This window comes from Oncorhynchus kisutch, unplaced genomic scaffold, assembly GCF_002021735.2.
Source record: "Oncorhynchus kisutch isolate 150728-3 unplaced genomic scaffold, Okis_V2 scaffold2879, whole genome shotgun sequence".
Lineage (NCBI taxonomy): Eukaryota > Metazoa > Chordata > Actinopteri > Salmoniformes > Salmonidae > Oncorhynchus > Oncorhynchus kisutch.
Genome location: NW_022264824.1, coordinates 135,953 through 150,000, shown reverse-complemented (window position 1 = coordinate 150,000; position 14,048 = coordinate 135,953). Strand labels below are relative to the sequence as shown.

At 44.1% G+C, this 14,048-nt stretch overlaps 1 protein-coding gene across 1 annotated transcript in view; it reads right to left on the bottom strand.

The window, feature by feature from the left end:
• Positions 1 to 14,048, bottom strand: part of LOC116370990 (CUB and sushi domain-containing protein 3-like) — a gene marked incomplete at its 5' end in the record, with an annotated part of 257,751 nt that overhangs the window by 137,172 nt on the left and 106,531 nt on the right. The window contains one exon of the mRNA XM_031819925.1: positions 355 to 540. Within this exon, the coding sequence (XP_031675785.1) occupies positions 355 to 540 (186 nt within the window). The remainder of the gene's footprint in view (positions 1 to 354; positions 541 to 14,048) is intronic.

The following is a 14,048-nucleotide window of genomic DNA, read 5'->3' as shown; positions in this document are numbered from 1 at the left end:
GCGGGGTATCTTGTTGTGGTTGCTCCATGAGTGTGTGTGTTAATCTCATCTCCCTTCCTACCTGGGCAGCGAGGTATCTGTCCTACCTGGGTTTCGGGGTATCTGTCCTACCTGGGCATCGGGGTACCTGTCCTACCTGGGCAGCGAGGTATCTGTCCTACCTGGGCAGCGAGGTATCTGTCCTACCTGAGCAGCGGGGTATCTTGTTGTGGTTGCTCCATGAGTGTGTGTGTTAATCTCATCTCCCTTCCTACCTGGGCAGCGAGGTATCTGTCCTACCTGGGCATCGGGGTATCTGTCCTACCTGGGCATCAGGGTATCTGTCCTACCTGGGCAGCGAGGTATCTGTCCTACCTGGGCAGCGAGGTATCTTGTTGTGGTTGCTCCATGTGCCGTCAGGCTGGCAGACGGTGGCGGTGAGATCCTTGGAGGAGAGCCTGAAGCCGTTGTTGCAGAAGTAGGTTAACCGTGCTGCCACGGAGTAATCAACAGCCTGGACGCCTCCATTCAGCGGTGCAGTGGGCACGCCACACGCCACGGCTAGGGGGAGGAACACACACACAGGGTGACACATGAGGCATCTGCACGCCACACGCCACGGCTAGGGGGAGGAACACACACAGGGTGACACATGAGGCATCTGGACGCCACGGCTAGGGGGAGGAACACACACACAGGGTGACACATGAGGCATCTGCACGCCACGGCTAGGAGGAGGAACACACACACAGGGTGACACATGAGGCATCTGGACGCCACGGCTAGGGGGAGGAACACACACACAGGGTGACACATGAGGCATCTGGACGCCACGGCTAGGGGGAGGAACACACACACAGGGTGACACATGAGGCATCTGGACGCCACGGCTAGGGGGAGGAACACACACACAGGGTGACACATGAGGCATCTGGACGCCACGGCTAGGAGGAGGAACACACACACAGGGTGACACGAGGCATCTGCACGCCACGGCTAGGAGGAGGAACACACACACAGGGTGACACGAGGCATCTGCACGCCACGGCTAGGAGGAGGAACACACACACAGGGTGACACGAGGCATCTGCACGCCACGGCTAGGAGGAGGAACACACACACAGGGAGACACGAGGCATCTGCACGCCACACGCCACGGCTAGGGGGAGGAACACACACACAGGGTGACACGAGGCATCTGCACGCCACGGCTAGGGGGAGGAACACACACACAGGGAGACACGAGGCATCTGCACGCCACGGCTAGGAGGAGGAACACACACACAGGGTGACACGAGGCATCTGCACGCCACACGCCACGGTTAGGGGGAGGAACACACCTGCACCACACACAGGCCAATACACACACACACACACACACACACGTATATATATATATTTCACAGAAAAATATGAGATTGTTTTTTAATTTGACCTTTATTTAACCAGTCAAGTTAGTTAAGAACTAATTCTTATTTTCAATGACAGCCTAGGCACAGTGGGTTAACTGCCTGTTCAGGGGCACCTCCGTGAAATGCTTTAAATAACTGAAGATTAACGACACAAATAGGCATCAATACTGGCTGTCTGATTTGAAAGGACATTTGTCTCAGTGTAATGGTTACGGTTTTACTGCTCTTAGCTCCATTTCACTGTGAAATGTGTATGACAGTAATCTGATTCACTGTACCAGCTGGTTCATGGGTAATCTTTCCCATAGTTCACTGTGATATGTTTATGACAGTAATCTGATTCACTGTACCAGTCAATTCATGGGGCGGCAGGGTAGCCTAGTGGTTAGAGCGTTGGACTAGTAACCGGAAGGTTGCAAGTTCAAATCCCCGAGCTGACAAGGTACAAATCTGTCGTTCTGCCCCTGAACAGTCAGTTAACCCACTGTTCCTAGACCAGTTAACCCACTGTTCCTAGACCAGTTAACCCACTGTTCCTAGACCAGTTAACCCACTGTTCCTAGGCCATCATTGAAAATAAGAATTTGTTCTTAACTGACTTGCCTAGTTAAATAAAGGTTAAATAAAAATAAAAATCTAAACTCCCAGATACCTCAGACTCAACACATCTAAACTCCCATATACCTCAGACTCAACACATATAAACTCCCAGATACCTCAGGCTCAACACATCTAAACTCCCAGATACATCAGGCTCAACACATCTAAACTCCCAGATACCTCAGACTCAACACATATAAACTCCCAGATACCTCAGACTCAACACATCTAAACTCCCAGACACCTCAGACTCAACACATCTAAACTCCCAGATACCTCAGACTCAACACATCTAAACTCCCAGATACCTCAGACTCAACACATCTAAACTCCCAGATACCTCAGACTCAACACATCTAAACTCCCAGATACCTCAGACTCAACACATCTAAACTCCCAGATACCTCAGACTCAACACATCTAAACTCCCAGATACCTCAGGCTCAACACACAACACATCTAAACTCCCAGATATCTCAGACTCAACACATCTAAACTCCCAGATACCTCAGGCTCAACACACAACACATCTAAACTCCCAGATACCTCAGACTCAACACATCTAAACTCCCAGATATCTCAGACTCAACACATCTAAACTCCCAGATACCTCAGGCTCAACACATCTAAACTCCCAGATACCTCAGACTCAAAACACAACACATCTAAACTCCCAGATACCTCAGACTCAACACACAACACATCTAAACTCCCAGATACCTCAGACTCAACACATCTAAACTCCCAGATACCTCAGACTCAACACATCTAAACTCCCAGATACCTCAGACTCAACACATCTAAACTCCCAGATACCTCAGGCTCAACACATCTAAACTCCCAGATACCTCAGACTCAACACATCTAAACTCCCAGATACCTCAGACTCAACACACAACACATCTAAACTCCCAGATACCTCAGACTCAACACATCTAAACTCCCAGATACCTCAGGCTCAACACACAACACATCTAAACTCCCAGATATCTCAGACTCAACACATCTAAACTCCCAGATATCTCAGACTCAAAACACAACACATCTAAACTCCCAGATACCTCAGACTCAACACATCTAAACTCCCAGATACCTCAGACTCAACACATCTAAACTCCAGATACCTCAGACTCAACACATCTAAACTCCCAGATACCTCAGGCTCAACACACAACACATCTAAACTCCCAGATACCTCAGACTCAACACATCTAAACTCCCAGATACCTCAGACTCAACACATCTAAACTCCCAGATACCTCAGACTCAACACATCTAAACTCCCAGATACCTCAGACTCAACACATCTAAACTCCCAGATATCTCAGACTCAACACATCTAAACTCCCAGATATCTCAGACTCAACACAACTCCCAGATATCTCAGACTCAACACAACTCCCAGATACCTCAGACTCAACACATCTAAACTCCCAGATATCTCAGACTCAACACATCTAAACTCCCAGATATCTCAGACTCAACACACAACACATCTAAACTCCCAGATACCTCAGACTCAACACATCTAATCTCCCAGATACCTCAGACTCAACACATCTAAACTCCCAGATACCTCAGACTCAACACATCTAAACTCCCAGATACCTCAGACTCAACACATCTAAACTCCCAGATACCTCAGACTCAACACATCTAAACTCCCAGATATCTCAGACTCAACACATCTAAACTCCCAGATATCTCAGACTCAACACAACTCCCAGATATCTCAGACTCAACACAACTCCCAGATACCTCAGACTCAACACATCTAAACTCCCAGATATCTCAGACTCAACACATCTAAACTCCCAGATATCTCAGACTCAACACACAACACATCTAAACTCCCAGATACCTCAGGCTCAACACACAACACATCTAAACTCCCAGATACCTCAGACTCAACACATCTAAACTCCCAGATATCTCAGACTCAACACATCTAAACTCCCAGATACCTCAGGCTCAACACATCTAAACTCCCAGATACCTCAGACTCAAAACACAACACATCTAAACTCCCAGATACCTCAGACTCAACACACAACACATCTAAACTCCCAGATACCTCAGACTCAACACATCTAAACTCCCAGATACCTCAGACTCAACACATCTAAACTCCCAGATACCTCAGACTCAACACATCTAAACTCCCAGATATCTCAGACTCAACACATCTAAACTCCCAGATACCTCAGACTCAACACACAACACATCTAAACTCCCAGATACCTCAGACTCAACACATCTAAACTCCCAGATATCTCAGACTCAACACATCTAAACTCCCAGATACCTCAGACTCAACACATCTAAACTCCCAGATACCTCAGGCTCAACACATCTAAACTCCCAGACACCTCAGGCTCAACACATCTAAACTCCCAGATACCTCAGGCTCAACACATCTAAACTCCCAGATACCTCAGGCTCAACACATCTAAACTCCCAGATACCTCAGACTCAACACATCTAAACTCCCAGATACCTCAGGCTCAACCCATCTAAACTCCCAGATATCTCAGACTCAACACATCTAAACTCCCAGATATCTCAGACTCAACACATCTAAACTCCCAGATATCTCAGACTCAACCCATCTAAACTCCCAGATATCTCAGACTCAACACATCTAAACTCCCAGATACCTCAGGCTCAACACATCTAAACTCCCAGATATCTCAGACTCAACACATCTAAACTCCCAGATACCTCAGACTCAACACAACTCCCAGATACCTGACTCAACACATCTAAACTCCCAGATATCTCAGACTCAACACATCTAAACTCCCAGATACCTCAGACTGAACACATCTAAACTCCCATATACCTCAGACTCAACACAACTCCCAGATACCTGACTCAACACATCTAAACTCCCAGATATCTCAGGCTCAACACACATCTAAACTCCCAGATACCTCAGGCTCAACACATCTAAACTCCCAGACACCTCAGGCTCAACACATCTAAACTCCCAGATACCTCAGGCTCAACACATCTAAACTCCCAGATACCTCAGGCTCAACACATCTAAACTCCCAGATACCTCAGACTCAACACATCTAAACTCCCAGATACCTCAGGCTCAACCCATCTAAACTCCCAGATATCTCAGACTCAACACATCTAAACTCCCAGATATCTCAGACTCAACACATCTAAACTCCCAGATATCTCAGACTCAACCCATCTAAACTCCCAGATATCTCAGACTCAACACATCTAAACTCCCAGATACCTCAGGCTCAACACATCTAAACTCCCAGATACCTCAGACTCAACACATCTAAACTCCCAGATACCTCAGGCTCAACACATCTAAACTCCCAGATACCTCAGACTCAACACATCTAAACTCCCAGATACCTCAGGCTCAACACATCTAAACTCCCAGATATCTCAGACTCAACACATCTAAACTCCCAGATATCTCAGACTCAACACATCTAAACTCCCAGATACCTCAGGCTCAACACATCTAAACTCCCAGATATCTCAGACTCAACACATCTAAACTCCCAGATATCTCAGACTCAACACATCTAAACTCCCAGATACCTCAGGCTCAACACATCTAAACTCCCAGATATCTCAGACTCAACACATATAAACTCCCAGATACCTCAGACTCAACACATCTAAACTCCCAGATACCTCAGGCTCAACACATCTAAACTCCCAGATACCTCAGACTCAACACATCTAAACTCCCAGATACCTCAGGCTCAACACATCTAAACTCCCAGATACCTCAGACTCAACACATCTAAACTCCCAGATACCTCAAGCTCAACACACAACACATCTAAACTCCCAGATACCTCAGACTCAACACAACTCCCAGATACCTCAGACTCAACACATCTAAACTCCCAGATACCTCAGACTCAACACATCTAAACTCCCAGATACTTCAGACTCAACACATCTAAACTCCCAGATACCTCAGACTCAACACATCTAAACTCCCAGATACCTCAGACTCAACACATCTAAACTCCCAGATACCTCAGGCTCAACACACAACACATCTAAACTGAGTCAATGTGGAGGCTATATACAGGGTATTACGGTACAGAGTCAATGTGGAGGCTATATACAGGGTATTACGGTACAGAGTCAATGTGGAGGCTATATACAGGGTATTACGGTACAGAGTCAATGTGGAGGCTATATACAGGGTATTACGGTACAGAGTCAATGTGGAGGCTATATACAGGGTGTTACGGTACAGAGTCAATGTGGAGGTTATATACAGGGTATTACGGTACAGAGTCAATGTGGAGGTTATATACAGGGTGTTACGGTACAGAGTCAATGTGGAGGCTATATACAGGGTGTTACGGTACAGAGTCAATGTGGAGGCTATATACAGGGTGTTACGGTACAGAGTCAATGTGGAGGCTATATACAGGGTGTTATGGTACAGAGTCAATGTGGAGGCTATATACAGGGTATTACGGTACAGAGTCAATGTGGAGGCTATATACAGGGTATTACGGTACAGAGTCAATGTGGAGGCTATATACAGGGGTACCGGTACAGAGTCAATGTGGAGGCTATATACAGGGTATTACGGTACAGAGTCAATGTGGAGGCTATATACAGGGGGTACTGGTACAGAGTCAATGTGGAGGGTATATACAGGGGGTACTGGTACAGAGTCAATGTGGAGGGTATATACAGGGGGTACTGGTACAGAGTCAATGTGGAGGCTATATACAGGGGGTACTGGTACAGAGTCAATGTGGAGGCTATATACAGGGTATTACGGTACAGAGTCAATGTGGAGGTTATATACAGGGTATTACGGTACAGAGTCAATGTGGAGGCTATATACAGGGTATTACGGTACAGAGTCAATGTGGAGACTATATACAGGGTATTACGATACAGAGTCAATGTGGAGGCTATATACAGGATATTACGGTACAGAATCAATGTGGAGGCTATATACAGGGTATTACGGTACAGAGTCAATGTGGAGGCTATATACAGGGGGTACTGGTACAGAGTCAATGTGGAGGCTATATACAGGGTATTACGGTACAGAGTCAATGTGGAGGCTATATACAGGGTATTACGGTACAGAGTCAATGTGGAGGCTATATACAGGGGTACCGGTACAGAGTCAATGTGGAGGCTATATACAGGGTATTACGGTACAGAGTCAATGTGGAGGCTATATACAGGGGGTACTGGTACAGAGTCAATGTGGAGGGTATATACAGGGGGTACTGGTACAGAGTCAATGTGGAGGGTATATACAGGGGGTACTGGTACAGAGTCAATGTGGAGGCTATATACAGGGGGTACTGGTACAGAGTCAATGTGGAGGCTATATACAGGGTATTACGGTACAGAGTCAATGTGGAGGTTATATACAGGGTATTACGGTACAGAGTCAATGTGGAGGCTATATACAGGGTATTACGGTACAGAGTCAATGTGGAGGCTATATACAGGGTGTTACGGTACAGAGTCAATGTGGAGGCTATATACAGGGTGTTACGGTACAGAGTCAATGTGGAGGCTATATACAGGGTTTTACGGTACAGAGTCAATGTGGAGGCTATATACAGGGTATTACGGTACAGAGTCAATGTGGAGGCTATATACAGGGGGTACTGGTACAGAGTCAATGTGGAGGCTATATACAGGGTATTACGGTACAGAGTCAATGTGGAGGCTATATACAGGGGGTACTGGTACAGAGTCAATGTGGAGGGTATATGCAGGGGGTACTGGTACAGAGTCAATGTGGAGGGTATATACAGGGGGTACTGGTACAGAGTCAATGTGGAGGCTATATACAGGGTATTACGGTACAGAGTCAATGTGGAGGCTATATACAGGGTATTACGGTACAGAGTCAATGTGGAGGTTATATACAGGGTATTACGGTACAGAGTCAATGTGGAGGCTATATACAGGGTATTACGGTACAGAGTCAATGTGGAGACTATATACAGGGTATTACGATACAGAGTCAATGTGGAGGCTATATACAGGATATTACGGTACAGAATCAATGTGGAGGCTATATACAGGGTATTACGGTACAGAGTCAATGTGGAGGCTATATACAGGGGGTACTGGTACAGAGTCAATGTGGAGGCTATATACAGGGTATTACGGTACAGAGTCAATGTGGAGGCTATATACAGGGTATTACGGTACAGAGTCAATGTGGAGGCTATATACAGGGTATTACGGTACAGAGTCAATGTGGAGGCTATATACAGGGGGTACTGGTACAGAGTCAATGTGGAGGCTATATACAGGGTATTACGGTACAGAGTCAATGTGGAGGCTATATACAGGGTATTACGGTACAGAGTCAATGTGGAGGCTATATACAGGGGGTACAGAGTCAATGTGGAGACTATATACAGGGCGTATTGAGTCAATGTGCAGGGGTACAGGTTAGTTGAGGTAATTTGTAAAGTGACCATGCAGAGTAAATAAACAGCGAGTAGCAGCAGTGTAAAAACTATGTAAATAGTCTGGGTGGTCATTTGATTAATTGTTCAGCAGTTTTATGGCTTGGGGGGGTAGAAGCTGTTGAGGAGCCTTTTGGACCTTGGTGCTCTGGTACCGCTTGCTGTGCGGTAGCAGATAGAACCGTTTATGACTAGGGTGACTGGGGTCTCTGACAAATTTATGGGGCCTTCCTCTGACACCACCTAGTACAGTATATACAGTGGCAAGAAACTGTATGTGAACCCTTTGGAATTACCTGGATTTCTGCATCAATTGGTCATCAAATTTGATCAGATCTTAAGTCACAACAATAGACAAACACAGTCTGCTAAAACTAATCACACACAAATTATTGTATTATTCTGTCTATATTGAATACATCATTTAACATTCAGTGTGGGTTGGAAAAAGTATGTGAACCCCTAGGCTAATGACTTCTCCAAAAGCGAATTGGAGTCAGGAGTCAGCTAACCTGGAGTCCAATCAATAAGATGCGATTGGAGATGTTGGTTCGAGCTGCCCTGTCCTATAAAAAACACTCACACAATTTGAGTTTGCTATTCACAAGAAGCATTGCCTGATGTGAACCTCGAACAAAAGAAGAAGAAAGATTAAGAATAAAAACTGTTGACTTGCATAAAGCTGGAAGTTACAAAAGTATCTCTTAAAGCCTTGATGTTCATCAGTCCATGATAAGACAAATCGTCTACAAATGGAGAAAGTTCAGCACTGTTGCTACTCTCCCTAGGAGTGGCCATCCTGCAAAGATGACTGGAAGAGCAACGCGCAGAATGCTCAATGGGGTTAAGAAGCAGAATCCAGAAATCTCTGGAACATGCAAACATTCATTCATTAAAAATCCTACAATGTGATTTTCTGGATTTTTTTTTTCTCATTTTGTCTGTCATAGTTGAAGTGTACATATGATGTTATGTACCTATGAAATTACAGGCCTCTCTCAACTTTTTAAGTGGGAGAACTAAATACTTTTTTGCCCCACTGTATATATATATATATATATATATATATATATATATATATGGCTTAAGGACAACAAAGTCAAGATATTGGAGTGGTCATCACAAAGCCCTGACCTCAATCCTATAGGAAATGTGTGGGCAGAACTGATCCACTTTTCATTTTCCATTTGTTTTGTCTTACACGCCTGGTTTCAATTCCCCAATTACTTGTTCATTATTTAAACCTCTGTTCCCCCATGTTTGTTTGTGAGTAATTGTTTGTATGTAATACGGTCCGTTATTGTGGGCATTATTGCGTTGTATGTGTTTGTATTTTGAGTAAATACGTTTTTTACTCATATCTGCTGTCCTGCGCCTGACTCCTCCACCACCAGCTCACACAGACTTTATAACAGTTGCATTACAACATGTAATTTAAATATATTTTTATTTGGATTTAATGTAATGCAATGGATTGTGGATATAATGGATTTAATGTAATAGACAAACACAAAATAGTTTAAATTGGTGAAGTTAAATGTTAAAAAAATAACCTGTTTTAAACCCCCTTTGCTATGTAGCCGATAAACAAGATCTGGTGCAACCAATTACCTTCAGAAGTCACATAGTTAGTTAAATAAAGTCCACCTGTGTGCAATCTAAGTGTCACATGACAGTAAATATACACCTCTTCTAAAAGGCCCCAGAGTCTGCAACACCACTAAGCAACGGGCAGCACCAAGCAAGCAGCACCATGAAGACCAAGGAACTCTCCAAATAGGTCAGGGACAAAGTTGTGGAGAACTACATATCAGGGTTGGGTTCTAAAAAAAAGATCTGAGACTTTGAACATCCCACGTAAATCCATTATTAAAAAATGGAAAGAATATGGCACCACAACAAACCTGCCAAGAGACGGCCTCCCACAAAAACTAACGAACCAGGCAAGAAGGGCATTAATCAGAGAGGCAACAAAGAGACCAAAGATAACCCTGAAGGAGCTGCAAAGTTCCACAGCGGAGATTGGAGTATCTGTCCATAGGACCCCTTTAAGCCATACACTCCACAGAGTTGGGCTTTACAGATGAGTGGCCAGAAAAAAAGCCATTGCTTTAGCAAAAGAAGAAGCAAACACGCTTGATGTTTTGCCAAAAGGCTTGTGGGAGACTCCCCAAACATATGGATGAAGGTACTCTGGTCAGATGAGACTAAAATGTAGCTTTTTGGCCATCAAAGAAAATGCTATTTCTGGCGCAAATCTAACACCTTTCATCACCCCGAGAACCTCATCCCCACAGTGAAGCATGTTGGTGGCAGCATCATGCTGTGCGGATGTTTTCATAGGCAGCGTCTGGGAAACTGGTCAGAATTGAAGGAATGATGGATGGTGCTAAATACAGGGAAATTATTGAGGGGGAAACCTGTTTCAGTCTTCCAGAGATTTGAGACTGGGACGGAGGTTCTCCTTCCAGCAGGACAATGGCCCTAAGCATACTGCTAAAGCAACACTTGAATGGTTTAAGGGGAACATTTAAATGACTTGGAATGACCTAGTCAAAGCCCAGACCTCAATCCAGTTGGTATGACTTAAAGATTGCTGTACACCAGCAAAACCCATCCAACTTGAAGGAGCTGGAGCAGTTTTGCCTTGAAAATTGGGCAAAATTCCCGGTGGCTAGATGTGCCAAGCTTATAGAGGCATACCCCAAGAGACTTGCAGCTGTAATGGCTGCAAAAGGTGTCTCTACAAAGTATTGACTTTGGGGGGGGGTGAATAGTTCTGCACGCTCAATTTTTCAGTTTTTTTCGTCTTATTTCTTGTTTGTTTCACAATAAAAAAATATTTTGCATCTTCAAAGTGGTAGGCGTGTTGTGTAAATCAAATGATATGAACTGCCAAAAAAAATCTATTTTAATTCCAGGTTGTAAGGCAACAACAGAGGAAAAATGCCAAGGGAGGGTGAAAACTTTCGCTAGCCACTGTATTGAGATCTGGCTGTGGACCCTCAGCAATACATCCGTGGAACCCACTCTGAGAACCCCTGAATTAGAGGGACACAATATGAGCAAATGAAAGTACAAAGAAAGTAAATTAACAACATTTCTAACATATCAATACATCTAAATGGTATGATTAACAGCCACAAGCGATGCTAGAGTGATGCTCTTACTAATGAGGGACCTAAAAAACAGCAATTATGTCTGATTCACTGACAGCTACAGGCGGATTGTTACACAAGACTGGATCTGGAGGAGAGGAGAGGAGAGGAGACGAGACGGAGATGGAGAGGGAGAGGGAGAGGGAGAGGGAGAGGAGAGGGAGAGGAGAGGAGAGGAGAGGAGAGGAGAGGAGAGGAGAGGAGAGGAGAGGAGAGGAGAGGAGAGGAGAGGAGAGGAGAGGAGAGGAGAGGAGAGGAGAGGAGAGGAGAGGAGAGAATAGGGGAGGAGAGAATAGGGGAGGAGAGGAGAGGAGAGGAGAGGAGAGGAGAGGAGAGGAGAGGAGAGGAGAGGAGAGGAGAGGAGAGGAGAGGAGAGGAGAGGAGAGGAGAGGAGAGGAGAGGAGAGGAGAGGAGAGGAGAGGAGAGGAGAGGAGAGAACAGACGAGGGATGGAGAGGAGAGGGGGAGAGAACAGAAGAGTGGGAGGAGAGAACAGAAGAGGGGAGGAGAGGAGAGGGGGAGAGAATAGAAGAGGGGGAGAGAGAATAGAAGAGTGGGAGGAGAGAACAGAAGAGGGGGAGAGAGAATAGAAGAGAGGAGAAGAGAACAGAAGAGGGGAGGAGAGGAGAGGGGAGGGGGAGAGAACAGAAGGGGGGAGGAGAGAACAGAAGAGGGGAGGAGAGGAGAGAACAGAAGAGGGGGAGAGAAAGGAGGAGAGAGCGAGGACAGAACAGAGAAAGGAAGAATAACAAGAGTAAGAAGAGCAGAGAAAGGAAGAATAACAAGAGTAAGAAGAGCAGAGAAAGGAAGAGGACAGAGAATATATAACACACATCTCTTCCTTCTTCTGTTTTCTCTGACACACTGAGGCCAGTGAAGAGGAGACCTGTGTTTGGCAAAGCAACAGAGACAAATCTGAGTTTGACAGAGATTATCAGGACCAATTAGAACGGCGTCTGGGAGCCAAAGTCTGGGAGCCAAAGTCTGGGAGCCAAAGTCTGGGAGCCAGGCCATGATGGAAGGCTTTGGACGGTAGTACAAGTACCTTAATCACCCTGATTTAAAACTGGGAGCCGATCAAGAGAAAATAAAACAACTGATCAAGGTATATCCTACTACTATTGCCTCTGTCACGCCCTGACCTTAGATATCTCTATTTTCTATATATTTTGGTTAGGTCAGGGAGTGACTAGGTTGGGTACTCTAGGTTTTAGTATGTCTAGGGGGTTTGTATGTCTAGGGGTTTTGTATGTCTGTACTGGCCTGATATGGTTCCCAATCAGAGACAGCTGTTTGTCGTTGTCACTTTCTGGTGTGGGATCTTGTCTATGTGTAGTTGCCTGTCAGCACTATATTGTATAGCTTCACGTTTCATTTGTTATTTTGTTAGTTTGTTCAGTGTTCATTCTTTTAATAAATAGAATGTAGGCATACCTTGGCCTCACTTTAAATAAAGGTATATTCTACTACTCTATTGCCCCACCTTTAAATAAAGGTATATTCTACTACTCTATTGCCTCACCTTTAAATAAAGGTATATCCTACTCTTCTATTGCCTCACCTTTAAATAAAGGTATATTCTACTCTTCTATTGCCTCACCTTTAAATAAAGGTATATTCTACTACTCTATCACCTCACCTTTAAATAAAGGTATATTCTACTACTATCACCTCACCTTTAAATAAAGGTATATTCTACTACTATCACCTCACCTTTAAATAAAGGTATATTCTACTATTCTATCACCTCACCTTTAAATAAAGGTATATTCTACTACTCTATCACCTCACCTTTAAATAAAGGTATATCACCTCACCTTTAAATAATCTTTAAATAATGGTATTGGTATTTACATCTGTGACTGGTTGCACTTCCTTCTACAAAGCCTTCTTCATTCCTGAACTAGCTAGTTAATAGATGCTAGGCAATTGCCAGCTGCTAGGTATTTACTATGTAATTAATAGTTACTAGGTAATTAGTTACTAGTTAGTTAAAACTTACTAGCTAATTACTGGTTACTAGGTAGTTAATAGTAATTACTAGTTAATATGTAGATAATAGTTACTAGGTAATTACCAGCTATTAGGTAGTTCATAGTTACTTGGTAATTGCTAGTTAAATGTATTTACTAGTTACTAGGTAGTTAATATTGACTAGGTAGTTACTAGTTACTGGGTAGTTAATAGTGACTAGATAATACTCGTTCATAGGCAAGTACTAGCTACTAGGTAGTTCATAGTTAGTTACCAGATAATGACTAGTTGCTAGGCAACTAGGTAATCATTGTGTCGAGAATTACGTAGAAATGAATTGGATAGAAGGTTCATGAAGAGCTAATTAACAAGTACTTACGGGGTGTAATTTCCTGCAGCTCTATCTTTCTAAAACACCATGCCGTTAGACATAACGATTTAGAGAAAATATATATATATATTTTTGTA